The following is a 25,878-nucleotide window of genomic DNA, read 5'->3' as shown; positions in this document are numbered from 1 at the left end:
GGGTCCCGGCTTGCAATACTATGCCACTTCATGGGGTCCCTGCTTGCAATCCTGGGCCTTTTTTGGAATCCCTCCTGGCATGGCCAGGCCTCTTTATGGGATCCCTGCTTGCAATGGCAGACCTCTTTATGGGGTCCCTGCTGGCATTTCTGGGCCTCTTTATGGGGTCCCTGCTGGCATTTCCAGGCCTCTTCATGGGGTCCCTGCTAGCATGTCCAGGTCTCTTTATGGGGTCTCTTCTAGCAATGGCAGACCTCTTTATGAGGGGTCTGCTGGCATGTCTGGGCCTCTTTATGGGGTCCCGGCTTGCAATCCTATGCCTCTTCATGGGGTTCCTGCTTGCAATTGCAGATCTCTTAATGGGGTCTCTGCTAGCATTTTTAGGTCTCTTTATCTGGTTCCTGCTGGCATTCCCAGGCCTCTTTATGGGGTCCCTGCTGGCATTTCTAGGCCTCTTTAAGGGGTCCCTGCTGGCATTTTTAGGTCTTTTTATCTGGTCCCTGCTGGCATTTCTAGGTCTCATTATGGGGTCCCTGCTGGCATTTCTGGGCCTCTTTATAGGGTTCCTGCTGGCATTTCTGGGCCCCTTTATGGGGTTCCTGCTGGCATTCCCAGGCCTCTTTATGGGGCTCTTGCTGGCATTTCTAGGTGTCATTATGGGGTTCCTGCTGGCATTCCCAGGCCTCTTTATGGGATTCCTGCTGGCATTTCTGGGCCTCTTTATGGGGTCCCTGCTGGTATTTCCAGGCCTCTTTATGGGGTCCCTGCTTGCAATGGCAGACCTCTTTAAGGTGTCTCTGCTGGCATTTCTAGGCCTCTTTATGGAGTCCCTGCTGGCATTTCTGGGCTCCTTCATGGGGTCCCTGATAGCATTCCTAGGCAGATTTATTGAGTCCATCCTTGCCATTCTGGACCTCTTTATGGGGTCCATGCAATCTAGCCTCCTTCTTCCTGATTGTTGGGAGGAAGGCGGAGGGAGCGTTTCCCTAAATGCAGGGCCCCCCCTCTTGCCTGGAGGGGTGTGGCCCTTCTGCATCCTCTGGGCACGAGAGTCATGCAACCTTCCTGCGTGACCCAGCGATAGGACCCCTCTCTCTCAGCCAGGTGAAGAAGACGTCCAAGGTAGGCACCCACCTGTTCCAACTCATGCTTGGACAGGTCCTTTATTCCTTTTCTGCATTGTGGTTACTGTTGTTGCATTGTGTGTGTGTGGGGGGGGGGGGTGATCCTGCAAACTTTCAAAACAGCTATGTGTATTATGGGATAGCGTATGCATTTGCTCTTGTTGATGTGAATGACCATTGTCGATGGCAGTGGGAATAACAATCATGTTGGTTCTTTCTGCATTTATGTAATCAGGGACAGACCTGATTAATCCTCTGTTGTTGCAGTTTAGGTGCCATTCATACCTAAATTATGCAAAGTTAGCGAAATTCAGGACCTGTTTTGCCCATTTAGTGCCTTCTAACAGTTGTTGAGCACCTGTTTAGAGTTGTTCAGGGACTGTTTTATTGGTTTTGGTGCCTTTTAAAGGTTGTTTGGGGCTTGTACAGCGTTGTCAAGGGCCGTTTTGCCCCTTTGGTGCCTTTTAGAGGTTGTTTATGGCCTGTTCAGTGTGGCTGGGGCCTGCTTTGGTGCCTTTTAAAGTTCTTTCTGCCTTTTTCCTGTCATTTTCCCCCATTCCCTTTAATTTTTTCTGGCTTCCCTTCCTGCTGGGAAATATAATATAGTGTTGATGTTTTCCACAATGTCCACATGATGGGAGCAAAGGATTAGAGATCACAATCTCAAGGCAAGTGCAAATATTCCTGTGTCCACAATTGTCTGTTGTTGTTGTGTTGAGGCCTTGGCCTTTGTAAGCCGCATTGAGTCCTTCGGGAGATGCTAGCGGGGTACAAATAAAGTTTAATATAATATAATAATATAATAATAAGAGGGTGGCAAAGGGAAGGGCCATTAGGACTTCACCTGCCACATTATTGACATCATTGAGCCATGGCAATTTTAAATAATAATAGTAATTTTATTTATTTATTTATTTATTTATTTACTGAATTTGTATACTGCCTTTCTCAGCCAATCGGCGACTACTACTACTACCACTACTACTACTAATATTTATTTGTTTGTTTACTGTATTTATATACCGCCTTTCTCAGCCAATCGACGACGACGACTACTACTACTACTATTTATTTATTTATTTACTGTATTTATATACCACCTTTTTCAGGCAATCGGCTACTACTACTACTACTACTACTACTAATATTTATTTATTAATTTACTGTATTTATATACCGCCTTTCTCAGCCAATCGACAACTACTACTACTATTTATTTATTTACTGTATTTATATACCGCCTTTCTCAGCTAATCGACAACTACTACTACTACTAATATTTATTTATTTATTTACTGTATTTATAAACCACCTTTTTCAGGGAATCGGCTACTACTACTACTAATATTTATTTATTTATTTACTGTATTTATATACCACCTTTTTCAGGCAATCGGCTACTACTACTACTACTACTACTACTAATATTTATTTATTTATATACTGTATTTATATACCGCCTTTCTCAGCCAATCGACGACTACTACTACTAATATTTATTTATTTATTTACTGTATTTATTTCCACCTTTTTCAGCCAATCGGTGACTACTACTACTACTAATATTTATTTATTTATTTATTTACTGTATTTATATCTGTGGAATGGCTGGGGTGGGGCAAAGAGCTCTTCTCTGCTGGAGCTAGGTGTGAATGTTTCTACTGACCACCTTGGTTAGCATTTGAAGGCCTGGCTGAGCCTGGGAAAATCTTTTGTCGAGAGGTGTTAAGCTGTGCCTGGTTGTTTCCTCTCTGCTTGAGTTGCTTCTAGTTTGCTGACGCACAGTGACGTCACAGCAGCATCGCCGCAGCCCCGCCCCTCTCTTTGGGCCCCGCCCTTTCGCTTCTCGCAGCCAATGAGGGGTCGCGGCGCCTGCGCAGTGCGTGAGTGGGCGGGGCCTGGCTGTCCTTGCGGGAAAGCGGTTCGGCTTTCTCCTCAGTCGCTCCGAGGAGCCCGGAGAGGCCGCTTCGGAGGAGGAGGAGGAAGGACTTTCCCGGCCATGTCTGCCGCCTGGTACCTCCTCTCCACGCTGGGAGGCTACCTGCTCACCTCGGCGGTGCTGCTCAAGTACCCGGCGCTGCTCCACCGGCCCAAGCGGACCCGCTTCCGGTGCCGGCACATCTCCCACCGCGGCGGTGAGCGCCCCCGCCTCGCCCCTCTCCGCCCCACACCCCCACACAGGGCCCTCCCAGGCAGCCCACCTTCGCCCATCCATCCATATTCAGCTAGGAATGTCTATGTTTGCCAAGTCAAGTAGGGAGGCATGCTTAGGATTCCCTCCTAGCCCTTAATTACCTGTCTGATTTAGGACTTAAGTCATTACAGTTCCCTTCTAGGGATGCTCCCCCCCCCTTATCTTCTCATTTAAGTGATTGCAATATAATAATAATAATAATAATAATGTATTAGTAATAAATTAATAATAATAATAATAATCATGTGTTAGTGATAAATTAATTCATTACACATTAGATAAATAATTCATTACATATTATTCAAAATATTATACAATAATATAATATAATATGTATAATATAATAATACAATAATGTAATATAATATTATATATATTATATTATTGTATTATATTATTATGTATTAATAATGGGCTTCAGAGTCACCTCTTCCTTGCAATTTATTCATGTATAGTTAGGAATGTTTATGTTTGCTAAGTCAAGTAGGATGGCATTATTATGATTCCCTCCTAGCTGTTAATTACCTATCTGATTTATGACTTAATTCATTACAGTTACCTTCTAGGGATGCTTCCCCCCCCCCTTATCTTCTCATTTAAGTGATTACAATATTGTAATAATAATGTGTTAGTAATACATTAATTCATTACACATTATTAATTCAAAATAATATAGTACAATAATATAATATGTATAATATAATATATATAATAATGTATAATATAATATATATAATTAAGTCATTACCTCCTAGGGATGCTTTCCCTCCCTTATCTTCTCATTTAAGTGATTACAATATAATAATAATAATAATAATAATGTATTAGTAATAAATTAATTCATGACACATTAATTCAAAGTAATACAAAATTACACATTATTAATTCAAAATAATATAGTACAATAATATAATATAATATGTATAATATAATATATATAATAATGTAATATTATATTATATAATGTTATTGTATTATATATATTGTTATAATGTGTTATATGTAACATTATATTATTGTATTATATTATGTATAAATAATTAATAATATTATACATAACATAATATATAATATAATAATACAATAATGTAATATAATATTATATATATTATGTTATATTATTGTATTATATATATTATGTTATAATGTGTCAAGTAGGGAGGCATGCTTAGGATTCCCTCCTAGCCCTTTAATTACCTAATTTATGACTTAATTAATTACAGTTACCTTCTAGGGATGCTTCCCCCCCCCCACCCTTATGTTCTCATTTAAGTAATTACAATATAATAACAATAATAATAATAATAATAATAATGTATTAGTAATAAATTAATTCATTACACATTATTAATTCAAAATAATATAGTACAATAATATAATATATTTGTGATTACAATATGATAATAATAATATATTATGATTCCCTCCTAGCCCTTAATTACCTATCTGATTTATGACTTGTCATTACAGTTACCTTCTAGGGATGCTTCCTCCCCCCCTTATCTTCTCATTTAAGTGATTACAATATAATAATAATAATAATAATAATAATAATAATAATGTATTAGTAATAAACTAATTCATTACACATTATTAATTCAAAATAATATAGTACGATAATATAATATATTTGTGATTACAATATAATAATATATTAGTAATAAATTAATGATATAGTAATGTAATATGATATTATATATTATGTTATATTATTGTGTTATATATATAAAGTTGTAATATGATATATATTACAATGTTATATTGTATTATATTATGTATTAATAATGTGTAATGAATTAATTTATTACTAATACATTATTATTATTATAAATTAAGAATATATATAATATAATAATGTAATAATGTAATATAATATTATATATTATGTTATATTATTGTACTATATAGATTATGCTATAATATGTTATATATTACATTGTTATTGTATTATATTATGTATTAATAATGTGTAATGAATTAATTTATTATGAATACATTATTATTATAATAAATTAATAATATATGTAATATAATAATATAATAATATAATATAATATTATATATTAAGTTATATTGTTGTAATATATATATATTATGTTATAATATGTTATATATTACATTATTATATTATTGTATTATATATATATCATTTAAGTGATTACAATATTATTATAATAATGTATTTGTAATAAATTAATTCATTACACATTATTAGTACATAATATAATACAATAATATAATAATGTAATATATAACATATTATAACATTATCATATTACATTATTATATTATGTACTAATAATGTGTAATGAATTAATTACTAATACATTATTATTATTATATTGTAATCACTTAAGTGATTATATATGTATAATACAATAATATAATAATGTAATGTAATATATTTTATATATTGTTATATTATATTATATTGTTATATTATTGTATTATATATATTATGTTGTTATAATATATATCATACAGTATATAATATATTACATTATTGTATTATATTATTGTATATTATTTATTAGTAATAATTAGTAGTAATACAATATAATACACTATTATATTGTAATCACTTAAATTATATATATAATACAATAATATAATAATGTAATATATTATAACATAATATATATCATAATTTATATAAAATAGTTGTAAAATTTAAAATAGTTATATATAACTACAATAATTAATATTTTATATAATATGTGTGTGTGTATATAGATAATCTTTGTGTTGTCGAAGGCTTTCGTGGCCAGAATCACTGGGTTACTGTGATTTTTCCGGTCTGCCTGGCCATGTTCCAGAAGGATTCTCTCCTGACATTTTGCCCACATCTGTGGCAGGCATCCTCAGAGAATGAGGGGTCTTTTGGAAACTACGCAAATGAGGTTTATATATCTGTGCAATGATGTCCAGGATGGGAGAAATAACTCTTGTCAGCTTGAGGCAAGTGTGAATGTTGCCATTGGCCACCTTGGTTATCATTGAATGGCCTTGCAGCTTCAAAGCCTGGTTGGTTGCTGCCTGGGGGATCCTTTGTTCATAGGTGTGAGCTGGCCCTGATTGAATATTGTCTGGAATTCCCCTGTTGCTTGAGTGTTTCTCTATATTTGCTGTCCTGATTCTAGAGGGTTTTTTTTATTCCAGTAGTCAGTCATTGTTTCTTCTTTTCTGTTGAAATTGTCCACATGCTTGTGGATTTCAGTGGCTTCTCTGTGTCGCCTGACATAGTGGTTGTGAGAGTGGTCTCTCATTTCTGTGTTCTTCGATCATATGCTGTGTCCAGGTTGGTTCCTCAGGTGCTCTGCTATGGCTGACTTCTCTGGTTGATTTAGTCTGCAGTGCCTTTTGTGTTCCTTGATTTGTACCTGGGCAAGGCTGCTGCATTTGGGGGTTCCTATGTAGACTGTATAATCCTCATTTATATCCCGCCCCATCTCCCCAAAGAGACTTGGAACAGCTAATAATATGTAATAATATATATAATTAATAATATATAATATTTCTAATGCATCTATTAAAGGGGTGGCGAAGACCATTTTGTTCTAGAGAGAAATATTATTGGGGAAAAGGTTGCATTTTGGGGGAGTGACAGCTGAGAGAGGCGGTGTTCTCAGATGGGCAAAGGGAATCAATATTTTAAGGAGGAGGTGGGATTGGAATGTTTGCAGGGTTTGAGATCAAAGGGTGAGGGTCATATATTGGAAGGAGCCATGGTAGCACAATGGTTAAACCCTTGTGCTGATTGAACTGCTGACCTAAAGCTCGGCGGTTCAAATGCGGGAGCGGGATGAGCTCCCGTCTGTCAGCTCCAGCTCCCCATGCAGGGACATGAGAGAAGCCTCCACAGGATGGTAAAAGATCTGGGTGTCCCTTGAGCAACGTCTCTGCAGATGGCTAATTCTCTCACACCAGAAACAACTTGCAGTTTCTCAAGTTGCTTCTGACATGATTGTGTGTATGTCTGTGTGTACACACACATACTAGCTGTACCTGGGGCCAATCTTCCCTCCCTCTTTCTCTCCTTCCTTTCTTTCCTTTCCTTTCCTTCTCTCCTTCTTTCCTTCTCTACCTCTTTCCTTCTTTCCTTCGCTTTTTGCTTCAATACTTCCTTCCCTCTTTCTTTCCTTCTCTCCCTTCTCTCATGCTTTCTCTCCTTCTTTCCTCCCTCCCTTTGCTCCTTCTTCCCTTCCTTTCCTTTTTTCTTTCTTTCTCTCCCTCCTTCCTTCTCTACCTCTTTCTTTTCTTCCCCCTTTTATTTTCCTTCCACTTTTTCTCCTTTCTTCTCTGTCTCTTTCCTTCCTTCCTTTGCTCTTTGCTTCCATCCTTCCTTCTCTCTTTCTTTCTTTCCTTCTCTCCCGCTTTCTCTCCTTCTTTCCCTCCTTCCTTCGCTCCCTCTTTACTTCCTTCCCTTCTTTCCTTCCTTCCTTTCTTTCTTTCTTTCTCTCCTTTCTTCCTTCTCTATCTCTTTCTTTCCTCCCCCCTTTTCTTTTCATTCCACTTTCTCTCCTTTCTTCCTTCTCTATCTCGTTCCCTCCCTCTTTCTCTTCTTTCTTTCTTTCTCTTCTTCCTTCCCTCCCTCTTCCTTCCATTTTCCCCCTGTATCATCATTTAGCTTTTTGGGTTTTTTAAAGTCCTTACCACTGAGTGATGGTTACTTGTTGGTCTGTTAGGGGTGTAGTGTCCCCTATACCCCTAATTCATCCAGTGGTTTTTGAGTTATGTTAATCCCACAAACGAACATTACATTTTTATTTATATAGATGTTTGGGTGTTTTCTTATTTATTTAAATATTGGGGGGAGTGTCCATATTTTGGACTGTGACACATTGAGAGGATGCTCACTTGTTGGTCTGTTAGGGGTATAGTGTCCAAATTTTGTGTCGATTCATCCAGTGGTTTTTGAGTTATGTTAATCCCACAAACGAACATTACATTTTTTATTTATATAGCTGTTTGGGGTTTTTTCTTATTTATTTTAATATGGAAGGGAGTGTCCATATTTTGGACTGTGACACATTGAGAGGAGGCTTGAATCAGGGTGAAATGTGTGGCTTGCTGACAGAAAAGCAACAGAGGAAGGAAGTGATGGATTTGTGGCTTTTATATCTGTGGCTTGCCAGTCGATATTTGTGGGTAGGTTTGTGGGATCCTAAGTACACACCATCCTGCTGATTCATGGTGGTCTTTAATCCACATTTTGCAGAAGGGAGGTGTGATTTCTAAAGAGAGAGAGAGGCGTGTTTTATGAAGCCGATGCCAGAGAGAGGAAAGTCGCCTTCCTACCCTTTTACTTGCAGGAAGGTTGGTTAGTGAAAGCCGTCTCTTCCCTCCAAGCCAGGAATAAAGCTCCATGAGAGGCACAAAGCAGATTCCAGTCCGTGCATTGAACGCAAATGTATCTGCCAGCCTTTGTCGTCGCCTCCGGCTCTTTTGTTGTGTTTACTGCAATGGGCTTGCAAAAGATGACCTCTCTACCTGCAAAAGGGGGAAAGCTTTTAGTCCCATCCAGTGGGCATATCTGAAGACTATGAGGGTGGGGATGGATGAGCATTCATTCTCGGTCTCATTCCGTCCAAATCATGACCTTGAAATCTGTAAGAAAAAACCCTCCCGCCTCCAAGGAACGGGGAAGGGATGGCTGCCTTCCTCTTTAATTGGGTCTCCTGAATGAAGCAAAGGAAGCATTTGTGGTTTGGGATGGCAATATCTGTGTAGCCCCTTGGAATGAATCTGCCATTTAATAATAATAATAATAATAATAATAATATTATAATAATAATACTCTATTTATACCCCGCTACTATCTCCCCAAGGGACTCGGTGCAGCTTACATGAGGCCAAGCCCACAATACATAATAATAATAATAATAATAATAATAATAATAATAATGTTGTTGTTCATTCGTTCAGTCATCTCTGACTCTTCGTGACCTCATGGACCAGCCCACACCAGAGCTCCTTGTCGGCCGTCCCCACCCCCAGCTCCTTCAAGGTCAGTCCAGTCACTTCAAGGATGCCATCCATCCATCTTGCCCTTGGTCGGCCCCTCTTCCTTTTACCTTCTACTTTCCCCAGCATAATTGTCTTCTCTAAGTTTTCCTTTCCTCTCATGATGTGACCTAAATGATTATGATCACCCAACCCAATTCCATTTCTGCCAGGTAGGGATGCACAGTCAAAGCTCTCCTGGCAAAGGCCCATCTAGCATGTGCTTCAAAGCCTCCAGAGGAATCATAGAATGTCTCCTCATGATGTACTTCCACTTCGTCTCTCGTATCCTTCCCTCCAATGAGCAGCCGGGCTTTCTTTCCTGGGGGATGGACTGGTTGGATCTTCTCGCAGTCCAAGGCACTCTCAGCACTTTCCTCCAACACCACAGCTCAAAAGCATCTCTCTTCCTTCGCTCAGCCTTCCCTAAGGTCCAGCTCTCACGTCCGTAGGTGACTACAGGGAAGACCATGGCTTGGACTATGCGGATCTTTAATAATAAGAATAAGAATAATCCTTTATTTATACCCCGCTAACATCTCCCAAAGGACTCACTGTGGCTTACAAGAGACCGAGGCCCAACACATCAATAAAACAACAGCATAACAAATACAACAATAAATAAACTCATAAAACAAGCAATAAACATTAAAACAATAGCAATAAACATTAGACAGTAACACCACAATGCATTTAAAACCAAGGCCGGGCCAAATGTAATGGATAAAATTTAAAAAATGCTGAGCATGACAGGTGAGATGGATAGGTTTTTGGAGATAGGTGTGGTGTCCAGACAATCTTAAATCTCTAGCAAAGTGCATTTGGGACATGATGCTTGGAGTTTCCTATTCTGGGAAGGCACACTGGAACAACCACATCTTCAAGCTCTTCCTAAAGACTGCCAATGTTGGAGCTTGTCTGATGTCCTTGGAGAGAGAGTTCCAGAGTCTGGGGGCCACCACAGAGAAGGCCCTGTCCCCCGTCCCCATCAATCGCGCTTGCAATGCAGGTGGGATCGTGAGCAGGGCCTCTCCAGATGATCAGAGAGATCATGTGGGTTCGTATACGGAGATGCGGTCATGCAGGTAGGCAGGTCCCAAACCGTTTAGGGCTTTGTAGGTAAGCACCTGCACCTTGAATTGGGACTGGACAATGAACGGCAGCCAATGGAGCTCCTTGAACAGGAGGGTTGACCTCTCCCTGTAAGGAGCACCAGTTAACAGTACACCAATACAAGCAATAACAGACACAATACAAAGCAATTAAAATTAAAATTAAACTCATACACAAATAAACATTAAACAAGGAACAGTGCACATTTAAAATCTATGACAGGGCCAAATGTAATTGAAGTTTAAAAAATAATGCTAGGCATGAACAAGATAGAGGAGGTGGGGCATTGATGGAAACATACAAGCAGTCCTAAATCGATGTAAAGTGCTTTTGGAGGACATAATGCTAAAGGTTCATTATTCTGGGAAGGCACACTGGAACAACCACATTTTCAAGCTCCTCCTAAAGCAGTGTTTCTCAACCTGGGGGTCGGGACCCCTGGGAGGGTCGCAAGAAGGTGTCCGAGGGGTTGGCGAAGACCATCAGAAAACACATCATTTTCTCTTGGTCATCTGGGTTACACGTGGAAAGATAGGTCCAATTCTATTGTTGGTGGGGTTCAGAATGCTCTTTGATTGTAGGTGAACTATAAATCCCAGTAACTACAACTCCCAAATGTCAAGGTGTATTTTCCCCAGACTCCACCAGTGTTCACATTTGGGCATATTGAGTATTCGTGCCAAGTTTGGTCCAGATCCATCATTGCATGAATCCACAGTGCTCCTCTGGATATAGGTGAACTACAACTCCCAATCTCAAGGTCAATGCCCACCAAACACTTCCAGTGTTTTCTGTTAGTTGTGGGAGCTCTGTGCGCCAAGTTCGGTTCAAATTCATTGCTGGTGGAGTTCAGAACGCTCTTTGATCATAAGTGAACTATAAATCCCAGCAACTACAACTCCCAAATTACAAACTCAATCCTCCCCAACCCCACTAGCATCCACATTTGGGAATGTTGGGTCAATTTGGTCCAGTGGATGAAAATACATCCTGCATATTGGATATTTACAACTTATAGCAGTAGTTACATAACAGATATCAAGTAGCAATGAAAACAATATTATGGTTGGGGGTCACCATAACATGACTAACTGTATTAAGGGGTCACAGCATTAGGAAGGTTGAGAACCACTGTCCTAAAGACTGCCAGAGATGGGGCATGCCTGATGTCCTTAGGGAGTGAGTTCCAGAGTCGAGGGGCCACCACCGAGAAGGCCCTCTCTCTCGTCCCCACCAATTGTACTTGTGATGCAGGTGGGAGCGTGATGATCAAAGAGATTGTGTGGGTTTGTACACTACTGTCTGAAAGAGACTTCTCTTTTTGTACCTCCCCAAAATTGCAGGCATCGCTCCCTGTGTGCGCACACCCAGCGCTGCCAAATTGGCCCCTCTTTGTTTCCTAAATTTTGCTCCCATTTTGGGAGGGGCATCCCGTATCCCTTACTTGCTTTCCTGTGTCTCGCCAACCATCTGCTCAGCCTGATCTTTCAGAAGCAGGTTTGCAAAATCTCCATGTTTCTCCTTGCCTGTTTTTTCACGTCCTCCGATCCTTGTGGTGTCCCTTTCATTTCCTTCCCCCTCAACCATCTGTTTAGATTGAGCACAGCATCAATATGCAATGTGGCCAGATCTCTTTAAGCTAGAACTGAGGTCAGGGTTAGGCTTAGGTTGGTGGTAGGCAATTTGTGGGTGTGAGGTGCTTGCTTGTTAAGTCAAGCATTGTAATTGGGGGTGTATCCCACTCGGGCTTTTTGAAAAAGTGCTTAACAAGCCAATAGCTGTAGTTAGAATCCTAGAATCATAGAGTTGGAAGAGACCTGGTGGGCCATCCAGTCCAACCCCATTCTGCCCAGAAGCAGGAAAATTGCATTCAAAACACTCCTCACAGATGGCCATCCAGCCTCTGTTTAAAAACCCCCAAAGAAGGAACCTCCATCACACTCCGGGGCAGAGAGTTCCACTGCTGAACAGCTCTTTCCCACTATTAGGAAGTTCTTCCTCATGTTCAGCTAGAACAGTAGTTCTCAACCTTCCTAATGCCGCGACCCCTTTATACTGTTTCTCATGTTGTGGAGACCCCCAACCATAAAATTATTTTTGTTGCTACTTCATAACTGTTAGGAATCGTAATGTAAATATCTGATTTACAGGATGTATTTTCATTCACTTGACCAAATTTGGCACAAATACCCAATATACCCACATTTGAATATGGGTACATTGGTGTCATTTGGGAGTTGTTGTTGCTGCTGGGATTTATAGTTCACCTACAATTAAAGAGCATTCTGAACTCCACCAGTGATGGAATCAAACCGAACTTGGCACACAGAATTCCCACAACCAACAGAAAATACAGGAAGGGTTTGGTGAGCAGTGACATTGAGTTTTGGAGTTGTAGTTCACCTACATCCAGAGAGCACTGTGAACCTAAACAATGATGGATCTGGACCAAACTTGGCACGAATACTCAAATATAACCAAATGTAAAAACTGGTGGAGTTTGGGGAAAATAGTCCTTGAGATTTGGGAGTTGTAGTTGCTGGGATTTACAGTTCACCTAAAATCAGAGCATTCTGAACCCCACCAATGATAGAATTGGTCCAAACAGAACCCCCATGACCAACAGCAAATACTGTATTTTCTGATGGTCTTTGGCAGCCCCTCTGACACCGCCTCGCGACCCCCCCAGGGGTCCCGACCCCCAGGTTGAGAAACGCTGAGCTAGAATCTCCTTTCCTGTCATTTGAAGCCATTGTTCCACATCCTAGTCTCCAGGGCACTTGCAATTATGTCCCCTCTTTTTCCTGCGTGCCTTCACGTCATTTCCGACTTATGACTTCCCTGAGACAACACTATCCATTTCCGAGGCTGAGAGTTTGTGACGTGCCCGAGTTCACCCAGTGGGATTTCTATGGCCAGCTCAGGTTTCCAGAGTCATATTCCAATGCTCAAACCATCTCACCTGTTCTCTCTAATCACCAGCTATTGCTTACTAATTGCCTTAGATTTAAATGCATTCTGCAAAATATAAACCTTAAAACTCAGAAAGGAATAGAGGGAGCGGAATTTCTTTTTTACGCTAGGCTCAAAGGGGTGAAGTGTGTGGGCATGAAGTTTCCGCCTTAGGCAGAATTGCTCATCATACCTCCTTTCCAAGTGAGTTTTAAGTGTTCCTCTCAACGGTATATGTTGTACATTCCTTCTGTGCCTCTTATTAATTGCTCCGCAGGATAATTGTAAGCAATCAATGACATTTAAGAGATGATGGATTTCACTTGAGTCCCATTTCTAATCCATTAGGCATGTAAACAACCAAGAAGCTTTTAAATGAATAGATGGGGCCATGTAAGCCATCTCGGCATCTCTACTCCAGTTCAGTTGTGAGCCGCCAACCTTGTGTTCTGAACAACTTTGGTGGTAACGGAATATAGTGCTGAACTTTCCTCAAAGTACATCTTAAGCTACACATGCCCAGTGTGGAACTCATCTCACCACACTAAAACAGTGGATGTGGCTCTTAATGAGACATGCCGCATTATCACAGGGTGTCTGCGCCCTATGCCACTGGAGAAATTACACTGCTTAGCCGGTATTGCACCACCTGACATCCGTCCGGAAAGTTGTAGCCAATAGTGAAAGGACCAAGGCAGAGGCATCTCCAGCTCATCCCCTGTTTAGATATCAGCCAGCACGTCAACGACTTAAATCAAGAAATAGTTTTCTAAGATCTACAGAGACACTTGCTGGAATGCCTCAGCAAGTGAGAGTCCAAAAGTGGCAGGCTCAAACCCAGCACCTCAATCCATGGGTGATACCAGATGAGAGACTCCCCCTGGGCACAGAGAAGACTGGGCGACTTGGAAGAGGCTGAACAGACTGCGCTCTGGCACCACGAGATGCAGAGCCAACCTCAAGAAATGGGGCTACAAAGTGGAATCCTTGACATACGAGTGTGGAGAAGAGCAAACCACTGACCACCTGCTGTAATGCAACCTGAGCCCTGCCACATGCACGATGGAGGACCTTCTTGCGGCAACACCAGAGGCACTCCAAGGGGCCAGATACTGGTCAAAGGACATTTAATCAACTACCAAGCTTGCAAAATTTGTGTTTTTTTTTTTTATCTGTTTGTTTGTTTTGTTCTGTTAGAAATGTAATACAATGTTCTGGTTGCGGATGACACGATAAATAAATAAATCTTAAGCTGATGTTCCTTTGGGGTGACACCTTCTGTTGTCAAGAATTCAGTGACTGCACATGGCTTAAGTTGCATTGACCGACCGTCTGCGCAGGGTTCCATACTTCGCACTTTAACAACACAACTGTTCAATGCTAAGGCTTCCCACCAAAATGGAACTGTAGAGGAGAGTCTACTGAAGAAGCCAGTACCTGCCACATATCAGTACTGCCATCTGTTGAGTTGCGAAGGTGGAGGCATTACTTCTCATTAAACCCTCGTATTAACCCAATCTAAGAAAGTCAGGACTACTTCAGCACCATCACAATTGTTTGGGTACTTCAATAGGTGGATTCTTGCGACCCTTCTTGCTCTATTCCTGATCATTTGCTTTGCATGCTGACTTGAACTGAAAGTGATCGAGTATTCAGGGCTGGAAAGGAAAGACCAGGCCAGGGGTCTGAAATTTCAGGTGAACTAACATCTGATCTTCTTGCCTCAACCTCTGTAATTCAACTCGGAAGAAATGTGACCTAGATGGGCGACTGCCTCTCTTCTGACAAGCCTGCTTTGTCTGATGACTGAGGGAAGGAGGTGTTAGAAAGAGCAATGGAAACGGTTCCCGATAAGAGGCAATATAAAAGAGATTACAGCCGTGTATCTTTAAATGGACAGAAGTGTTTCTCAAGTCGGCCTGCCAAGTTTTGAATGGGAATCCGACCAATAATATTTCCCTAGGGCTGGCTGACCCAGAAGCTCCAAGGTAGTGTTAAAAAGGTTGAGCTGGAGGATCATACGTTCAGAGTCCTCGGGGAATTTATTCAGTTGTCTTTGTGCTATTTTATAGGCAGTGGTGATTACTTACTTAGGCGATCCCTCGTTGGACGAGTAAGATGGTCTTCCATTATGGGTTTCCTTGTGGGTCCGTATGTGGCTGTGGAGCCCTCTTCTTGACCCGCATCTTCTCCCACAGTGGGGGCATTGGTTTCCAGGTGGAAGGCGGTCCCGGTCGGGGTTGGCTTGACGCGCCTTCTTCTTGGCACGTTTCTCTCTTTCACCCTCCACTCGTGCCTCCTCGAAATCTGCAGCACTGCTGGTCACAGCTGACCTCCAGCTGGAGCGCCCAAGGGCCAGGGCTTCCCATTTCTCAGTGTCAATGCCAGAGTTTTTAAGGTTGGCTTTGAGGCCATCTCTAAATCTCTTTTCCTGCCCACCAATGTTCCATTTTCCGTTCTTAAGTTCGGAGTAGAGCAACTACTTTGGGAGACGGTGGTCAGGCATCCGGACAACGTGGCCGGTCCAGCGGAGTTGGTGGCAGAGGAGCATCGCTTCAATGCTGGTGGTCTTTGCTTCTTCCAGCACACTGACGTTTGTATGCTTGTCTTCCCAAGATATTTGCAGGATTTTCCTGAGGTATCGCTGATGGAATCGTTCCAGGAGTTGCATGTGACGTCTGTAGACAGTCCACGTCTCACAGGCATATAGCAGGGTCGGGAGGACAATAGCTTTATAGACAAGCACCTTGGTATCCCTACGGATGTCCCGGTCCTCAAACCCTCTCTGCTTCATTCAGGAAAATGCTGTACTTGCAGAGCTCAGGCGGTGTTGTATTTCGGTGTCGATGTTGACTTTGGTGGAGAGGGGGCTGCCAAGGTAGCGGAAATGGTCCACATTTTCTAATGCTACACCATTAAGCTGTATTTCTGGCATTGGAGAAGGGTTGGCTGGTGACTGCTGGAACAGCACTTCGGTTTTCTCAGTGTTCAGTGACAGGCCAAGCTTCGTGTATGCTTCTGCGAAGGTGTTGAGAGTGGCTTGTAGATCATCTTCTGAATGCGCACAGACGACATTGTCATCGGCATACTGGAGTTCTATAACAGATGTTGTTGTAACTTTGGTTTTGGCTTTCAGTCTGCTGAGGTTGAACAGCTTGCCATCTGTCCGATAGATGATTTCCACTCCGGTGGGAAGCTTCCCATCAACAAGGTGAAGTATCATAGCGATGAAGATGGAGAATAGAGTTGGGGCAATAACACATCATCCCTGTTTGACACCTGATTCTTTGTGCTATTTTATAGTATTTGTGCTATTTCTTAGGCAGTGGTGATAGAATTATAGTGAAGGTAAAGGTTTCCCCTGACATCAAGTCTAGCCGTGTCCCAGTATGGCTAGATTTAGAATCTCCCCTCTTTGTGGGGTCCCTTCTTGCAATGGCAGACCTCTTTATGGGGTCCCTGCTGGTATTTCCAGGCCTCTTTATGGGGTCCCAGCTTGCAATGGCAAACCTCTTTATGGGGTCCCTGTTGGCATTCCTAGGCAGCTTTATTGAGCATGGCTAGATTTAGAATCTCCATGTTTAAGCTGAAGAGCCAGCGTTGTCCGTAGACACCTTCACCGTCATGTGGCCGGCATGACTGCAAGGAGCACTGTTACCTTTACACCGAAGCGGTACCTGTTGATCTACTCACATTTGCATGTTTTCGAACTGCTAGGTTGGCAGAAGCTGGGCCTAACAACAGGAGCTCACTCCGCTCCCTGGATTCAAACCACCAGCTTTTCGGTCAGCAAGTTCAGCAGCTCAGCGGTTTAACCTGCTGCGTCACCAAGGGGCCTGAATTCTAGACACCAGTATAAGTGCATGGAGATATATATATATATATGTGTATATGTATGTATGTATGTATATATATATATATATATATATATATAATACTGAACACCCTCTGTAAGTTTATTAACTGTAGTAATTAGATTAATAATGGCCAGATTGGTGTCGCTATGTTAATCTTTTGTAGCAGAACCATGAATCGTGTGGCACCCAGCGGATTTAGCAGATTAATTGTGGCATGAGCTTTAGTGAAGGAGAGCCAATTTAGTCAGGTGCCTTTCACTTTGGAGACATGCTTGTCTTACTCAGCACAGACCTTACTTGATTTTGGGCTGAATAATGACTTCAAGCATTTATTCCTTTATATGGATGAGTTTGAGGACTCTAAGCAGCCTTGGGTAGCATGCTGGCCAGAGAACCCATTGCAGGAATGAAGGCTATGGTGGGAAAATAAACTTAAATAACGGTGAAATCCAAGAAGTACAGAAAGTTGTTGGTAGCCTACATTGTAATTTCAGTTCTGAGAGTACTCTCAGTTGTCTTGTCAAAGCAATTACAGGAATTCTGAATTGAGAGAGACCAATGTTGCCGTTTGCAAAGGTTGCAGGAGGAAAAAAAACAATTGGAGTGAACCCCTAAAACCAGGCAGTGAAGGTAAGCATGTTGAATGTCCATGCAGGGCTGGCCATTGAGGAGAAAAATTGATAATTAATAGAGAATTTATTTTATTTTTATTTATTTCCTATATTTATACCCCACCCACCCCCCGAAAAGGGGACTCAGGGTGGCCTAACAGAAGCATTGTATGACACTAGCATCATAAAAACAACCACAGTACAATCAAAATATTAAAAATCAAAACATCAATTAAAACAATTAAGACACATCCATTAAAATCGAAATCCAAAAATCAGTCCGGGTCAATTCATTGCCATAAGTTGTGTGAGCTTCTTCCACTGATCCAACGCTTGGTCCCATAACCAGGTCTCAATTTTCTTTCTAAATGACAAGAGGGAGGTAGCCAATCTGATATCTCTAGAGAGGGCATTCCATAGGCGAGGGGCCACCACCGAGAAGGCCCTGTCTCTCGTCTCCAACAACCGCATTTGCGATAGTGATGGGATTGAGAGCAGGGCCTCTCCTGAAGATCTTAAACTTCGTGATGGTTCGTGGTAGGAGATACGTTCAGACAGGTAGTCTGAGCCAGAATGACATGTAATGGCTGAGAGAGAGAGAGAGAGAGAGAGAGAATACTCAAACTCATCTCATCTGGATAGATTGTTTCCTGGTTCAAAGTAAGAAGCTATTTTTGAGCCTGAGAGACAGACATGAGAGCTACACTTACAATTCAGTGAAGACTATAAAGATTTTCGTGTTGCCAGCCTATATTCATGTGTTGGCTTCAAGTGGAACAGACCCATTGAGTCAAAGGAAATGACAGAAGTCTTGCTTTGGATTTCAGCACATGCATTCTAGACAGGACAAACATTCAGGTTTCAATCAGTATAATTTAGGATCTCTCTATAAACTCGAATTTGAGGTTAGAGATGCTCACTTCTGTTGCCCAGTTTGCTCTCTCCCCATCATAGAAGCTGTTTGCAAAACATTTTGTTGAGATACCTCATCTATTTTGCCTACGACAGCTGGTTGAAACATTGTTATCTACAGTATTAGCAAAATATGCGTGTGACCGTTACTTTTCTTCACTATTGCATGGGATGTGCGTTGCTGTTGTTGTTCATTCGTTCAGTCATTTTCGACTCTTCATGACCTCATGGACCAGCTCACGCCAGAGCTCCCTGTTGGCCGTCGCCTCCCCCAGCTCCTTCAGAGTCAATCCAGTCACTTCAAGGATGCCATCCATCCATCTTGGCCTTGGTTGGCCCCTCTTTCTTTTGCCTTCCACTTTCCCCAGCATCATTCCCTTCTCTAGGCTTTGCTGTCTCCTCCTGATGTGGCCAAAGGACTTCAACTTGATCTCTAGTATCCTTCCCTCCAATGAGCAGCCGGGCTTTCTTTCCTGAAGTATGGACTGGTTGGATCTTCTCACAGTCCAAGATACTCTCAGGACTTTCCTCCAGCACCACAGTTCAAAAGCATCTCTCTTCCTTCACTCAGCCTTCCTTCTCGTCCAGCTCTCACATCCGTAGGTGACTATGGGGAATACTATTGCTTTAACTATGTGAATCTTTGTTGCCAGTGTGATGTCTCTACTCTTCACCATTTTGTCGAGATTGGACATTGCTCTCCTCCCAAGAAGTGTCTCCTGATTTCCTGACAGCACTCTGCGTCTGCACTCATCTTTGCACCTCGAAATACAAACCCTGTCACGGCCGCCACGTTTTCTCCCTCATTTCCCAGTTGTCAATCATTCTTGTTGCCATAATCTTGGTTTTTTGGATGTTTACCTGCAACCCAGCTTTTGCACTTTCTTCTTTCACCTTGATTAGAAGGCTCCTCAGCTCCTCCTCACTTTTGGCCATCAAAGTTGTGTCATCTGCATTTTTAAGGTTGTTAATGTTTCTTCCAGCAATTTTCACCCCAGCCTTGCATTCATCAAGGCCTGCATATCCTCGCATGATGTGTTCTGCATATAAGTTGAATAGGTCGGGTGAGAGTAGACGACCGTACCGTATGCTTTTCCCAGTCTTGAACCAGTCTGTTGTTCCGTGGTCAGTTCTGACTGTTGCTCCTTGGTCCTTGTACAGATTCCTCAGGAGAGAGGGAAGGGGGCTTGGGATGCCCAGACCACCAAGAACTTGCCACAATTTATGATGATCCACACAGCCAAAGGCTTTAGAATAGTCAATAAAGCAGAAATAGATGTTTTTCTGAAACTCCCTGCCTTTCTCCATTCTCCAGCATCCGGATATTGGCAACTTGGTCTCTGGTTCCTCTGCCTTTTCTAAACCCAGCTTGTCCACCTGGCCACTCTCCATGTATTGCTGGAGTCTTCTTCCTTGCAGGATCTTGAGCATTCCCTTCCTGGCATGAGAAATAAGGGCCATTGCACGGAAGTTGGAGCAGTCTTTAGCATTTCCCTTTTTTGGTATGGGGATAGAAGTGGATTTTTTTCCAGTCTGATGGCCATTCTTGTGTTTTCCATATTTGCTGGTATATGGCATGCATGGGATGTGTGCTATGTGCCTTATTCGTTCACTTTAAAATTAATTTGACGGCAGTAATTGGCAGGAATCAGTGTTGTGTATGCCTCTGACTTGGCACAAAGGATTTCCTTGAGACAAAAGGACTTTTTGTTGGGAGTAGATTAGTTGTTCTATAGTAGGAATTAAGTCTGGTGTTGCACCAAATTCTTCTTAGATGTGTAGCCAGTTTCAATAGCTAAGAGAAGCAGAAAGGAAAAGGTATAGAGAAGGGTTAGATGTTCCAGCTTGCACCTGTTTCACTCTGCTGCTTTCATTTTTCTAATTATGCTCCATGCCCTGAATAGTTGTTATTGTTGTAAGGAACAGGTGTGTAGCCCTGCTCATGGAAAGGTAGATAAATCCCAGAAATCCAGTGGGTGAATTTCGAGTGCATATGTTTGGCTCTTTTCTAGTTCTGAGTAAATCTGAATGGGTTTAGCAGTGAACAGCCTCACAAGTCTGGAGATTAGAGGGCAGAGGTCTGTTACTGAAACGTCGGATTCCAAAATGTAAACATCTGAGGGTTACAAAACTGGGGTGGGACACGCGTTCCTTGGAGGCCATGAGTGACTTTTGGGCAAATCAAGGAAAATAGTCGCAACTTCTTTTAAAACACCTCTTCCTTTTTTACCAGGTGCTGGAGAAAATCTGGAGAACACTATGGCAGCTTTTCGCCAGTAAGTATCCCAAGACCGGTTCTTTCCCCTTGCTTAACTGCCGTGGGGTTTGGTCATGGATTAAAAGGGTTAATTAAAGATTGAAGTGACACCTGATCTGCCCTGATTAAGGAGAGCTTCTAATCCTCGCTTCTCCCAGGAAGACCACGTTCAGGTTAGGTGACAAGCTTGTCATGGACCCCAAGCTCCCAAGATGTGGGACACATCCTCACCACATCCTCACAGAGATCCAAGGTGAAAAGCAAGGGTGTGTTCCCTTTATTTGTCAACCAACTTGTAAACCAAGGACATCTGGGATGCCCCAACTCTGGCAATTTTTAGGAGGAGCCTGAAAACGTGGTTGTTCCAGTGTGCCTTTCCAGAATAATGAATTTCTCAGCAATATGCCCTCAAGATGCACTTTATTATTGATTTAGGATTGATTGATTTGCACACCCTACCCCCTCCGAAAATTTCCATCCCAGTTATATAGAATCATAGAATCATAGAATCAAAGAGTTGGAAGAGACCTCATGGGCCATCATCCAGTCCAACCCCATTCTGCCAAGAAGCAGGAATATTGCATTCAAATCACCCTTGACAGATGGCCATCCAGCCTCTGTTGCAAAGCTTCCAAAGAAGGAGCCTCCGCCACACTCCGGGGCAGAGAGTTCCACTGCTGAACGGCTCTCACAGTCAGGAAGTTCTTCCTCATGTTCAGGTGGAATCTTCTCTCTTGTAGTTTGAAGCCATTGTTCCATTGTGTCCTAGTCTCCAAGGAAGCAGAAAACAAGCTTGCTCCCTCCTCCTCCCTGTGGCTTCCTCTCACATACTTATACATGGCTATCATATCTCCTCTCGGCCTTCTCTTCTTCAGGCTAAACATGCCCAGCTCCTTAAGCCACTCCTCATAGGGCTTGTTCTCCAGACCCTTGATCATTTAGTCTCCCTCCTCTGGACACATTCCAGCTTGTCAATATCTCTCTTGAATTGTGGTGCCCAGAATTGGACACAGTATTCCAGGTGTGGTCTAACCAAAGCGGAATAGAGCATGGGGAGCATGACTTCCCTAGATCTAGACCAGGGGTCCTCAAACTTTTCAAACAGAGGGCCAGGTCACAGACCCTCAAACTGTTAGAGGGCCGGATTATAATGTGAAAAAAATGAATGAACGCACACTGTACATATCATATTTGTACTGCCAAAAACACTTTCCTACCTTGCTCATGCCCAGCATTATTTTTTAAATTTTTAATTTTACATTTGGCCCAGCCATAGGTTTTAAATGCTTGTTGTGTTACTGTACTCCTTATGTTTTATTTTATTTTTGTTTATGAGATGTATTTTAACTGTTTTGTATTGTTTGTTTTCTATTATTATTGATGTGTTGTGGGCTCGGTCTCATGTAAGCCGCACCGAGTCCCTTGGGGAGATGGTAGCAGGGTATAAATAAAGATTATTATTATTATTATTATTATTATTATTATTATTATTGGGGACCCAGCGTTGCCCAGGTTTTTTGAAAAAGGCAATGTTAAGGGTACAAAATGCATACGGTCGTGGGTGAACTTCAACTCACATTATGCCAGGTTAGCCCTGGGAAACTCCATAAGTACTTAAAGTTTGTTATTTTGGGCAAGTTTGCTCTAGATGCATCATTGGTGGAATTCAGTGTGCTCTCTGGCTACAGGGTAAACTACAACTCCCACTATGGTGATTCAGGCCCCTCAAACCCATGAAACTCATGGGAAAGGGGGAGCAGTAATGACCAATTCCATACAAAGTCTTTGGTTGAATGGAAAACAGACTCTTCAACTATACGCAAAAGGCCACACAGCAAAATGGAACAATATTGACATTCCTGCTTGTCCTTTGACCTTTGCAGTCTGTGTTTTGCCATTTGAAAAATCAGATTGGAATTACTTTAACAGCTTTTACCATCTGCTGAAGGTTTTCTCAACACAGATATAGCTCTGGACAACTTGCAGGGAAAAAATTAAGATGTTATTTAAAGAACATGCTAAGCTTCTGTATTACATTGCAGGGCTTATGCCATGGATTACGACTGGGTTGGTTCCAAAATATTAAAATGCCAAACATGATAAATCAAGGTAACTTCTAAGACTGGAACCTGAACAAAAAACAAAATACCAGATGTACATGAAATAATTTCTCCTTAAAGGTTTGTAGTGGAAAGAGAGAAAAACATTCATTTTTAATTTGGGTTAAGAAAAAAACTGAATCACATCTCCTGGGCTCAAATTAAATTCCAGAGAGTTAGACTGGAATTTCAACTATCCAGGTTCTAGTTCGGAGTTGGAGAGAAGTTGCACTAGACATCAAGAAAGGACTGTACTCCTTTTGGGCTACAGTTCTTATCTTCTTATCTATACGCATAGAGCAGTACGTGTGAAAAAGATCTTGAGTCCTCGTGGACTAGTTAAACATGAGCCAGGAATGTGATGTGGTGGCTAAAAAAGCCAATGGGATGCTGTCCTGCATCAAGAGGAGCCTAGTGTCTAGATCTAGGGAAGTCCTGCTCCCCATGCTCTATTCCGCTTTGGCTAGACCACACCTGGAATATTGTGTCCAATTCTGGGCACCACAATTCAAGAGAGATATTGATAAGCTGGAATGTGTTCAGAGGAGGGCGACTAAAATGATCAAGGGTCTGGAGAACAAGCCCTATGAGGAGCGGCTTAGGGAACTGGGCATGTTTAGCCTGAAGAAGAGAAGGCTGAGAGGAGATATGATGAGGGCTATGTTTAAATATGTGAGAGGAAGCCATAGGGAAGAGGGAACAAGCTTGTTTTATTTATTTATTTATTTATTTATTTGATGCACTTATTAACCGCCATTCTCAGCCCTTACGGGCGACTCATGGCGGTGTACAGTACACATAAAAAGACAGTTACAAAGGCCAGTATCAACAACATATAACTATACGACAAATACAAACTACATAAAAATCCGTTTTCTGCTTCCCTGGAGACTAGGACGCAAGCGAACAATGGCTTCAGAGAGGAGATTCCATCTGAACACAAGAAAGATCTTCCTGACTGTGAGAACCATTCAGCAGTGGAACTCTATGTCCCAGAGTGTGGTGGAGGCTCCTTCTTCGAAAGCTTTTAAACAGAGGCTGGATGGCCATCTGTCAGGGGTGCTTTGAATGCAATATTCCTGCTTCTCGGCAAAATGGGGTTGGACTGAATGGCCCAGGAGGTCTCTTCCAACTCTTTGATTCTATGATTCTATGTGTGCGCGCATGTGGCTACCCCATGTTGGAAGAGACCTCCTGGGCCATCCAGTCCAACCCCATGGTGTCCACTTACAGAGACAAGCTCCTGCCTCCACAAACAGCTATAGCTCCTACAACTCAGGAGACACCAAAGGCCCTCCTTCCAATGACATTGCAGGTTACAGTGAGCGCCATAGTGACCAGCAAAAAATACTGGATGTCTTTGAGGAAAATTCACCTTGATTTGGGCGAGTTGTAGTTCACCTACATCCCAAGAGCACTGTGAACCCAAAAACTGATGGATCTGGACCAAACTTGGCACACAGACCTGATATCCCGAAGTTTGATTACTGGGAGGGGGTTGGGGCAGGGAGAGGGGGAACTGACCCTTTCTGGTTGTAGGTCATCCACAACCAGATAAACTGTGGCCTCCACCAATGATGGACCTGGACCCAATCTGGCACACTGAACCCCCATGACTAATTCAACCTACTGCAAAGGTCAAAGGACAAGCAGGAAAGTCAATATTTTAAGGAGAAATTATTTTGTTTACATCTGGTAGTTTGCTGTGTGGCCTTTTGAACCAACCTGGACACAGCATTTTATTTGAGAACACAGAAATGCTGTACCACTCTCACAACCACCATGTCAGGCTACACAGAGAAGCCATTGAAATACACAAGAAGCAGGTGGACAATTTCAACAGAAAGGAGGAAACCATGAAAATGAATAAAATCTGGCTACCAGCATTAAAAAACACTAAAATTACAACAGCAAAACAACAGAGAGGAAACAAACAAGGACATCTAATCACCTCTCAACAAAAGATTGCTCCAGGCACTGTCAAGCCATTATATGCTAATCAAGGTGATCAGTTGAAACATTCACACCTAGCTCCAGCAGACAAGAGTCTTTTGTCCCACCCTGGTCATTCCACAGATATATAAACCCTTTTTCCTAGTTCCAACAGACCTCACTACCTCTGAGGATGCTTGCCATAGATGCAGGCGAAACATCAGGAGAGAATGCCTCTAGACCATGGCCATTCAGCCCGAAAAAAACCTACAACAACCCAGCTTTTGCACATAGTTTAAGAGTCTGTTTTCCATTCAACCAAAGACTTGGTGTGGAATTGTTCATTATTGCTTCTCCTTTCCCATGAGTTTCATGTACCGCAAAAGGTCTACTTGGAGGCTGTGAAATGAAATGTGTAGCAAGGGGCTTGGATTGTAGTGTCCAAAAACCCCCTTTCTCTAAGAATCCCAGCTTTATTGACAGCCTAAATACTCTGCATTTCTGGCCCTCAGATGTACTTCCAGGCTGTTCAGAAAATGTGTGGGCTCATAGCAACGTGAACATAATAATTTCAAAAGCAATCTATCTTTATTTGAGAATTGGAGTGCTTTTTTCCCCCCAAAGACCTTTCAAATCGCCCTTTATACAATGGCAGGTTACAACGGCTTACTGACAGGTTCCCAACAAGAGAAAAGCACCGTTCTTAGAGGGGGGCCTGCGATTCCGTGGAATTATCCCACCCTCCCTGCTGTAACTCTTTTTCTGGGCTTGGTATTGTTGCAGTAAGCCCATTTCCTTCCAATGCTTCCAAAACTGAATGAGGA

At 42.0% G+C, this 25,878-nt stretch overlaps 1 protein-coding gene across 1 annotated transcript in view; it reads left to right on the top strand.

The window, feature by feature from the left end:
- The first annotated feature begins 3,022 nt into the window (after window positions 1–3,022).
- GDPD1 (glycerophosphodiester phosphodiesterase domain containing 1) overlaps window positions 3,023–25,878 on the top strand; it is a 41,367-nt gene continuing 18,511 nt past the window's right edge. Inside the window, exons 1-2 of the mRNA XM_067472207.1 lie at window positions 3,023–3,259; window positions 21,000–21,042. Coding sequence (XP_067328308.1) covers window positions 3,124–3,259; window positions 21,000–21,042 — 179 coding nt within the window. The 5' untranslated portion in view covers window positions 3,023–3,123. The remainder of the gene's footprint in view (window positions 3,260–20,999; window positions 21,043–25,878) is intronic.

This window comes from Anolis sagrei, chromosome 11 (assembly GCF_037176765.1).
Source record: "Anolis sagrei isolate rAnoSag1 chromosome 11, rAnoSag1.mat, whole genome shotgun sequence".
Lineage (NCBI taxonomy): Eukaryota > Metazoa > Chordata > Lepidosauria > Squamata > Dactyloidae > Anolis > Anolis sagrei.
The sequence above is the reverse complement of the archived record's forward strand: the minus strand, read 5'-3'. Positions and strand labels throughout refer to the sequence as shown.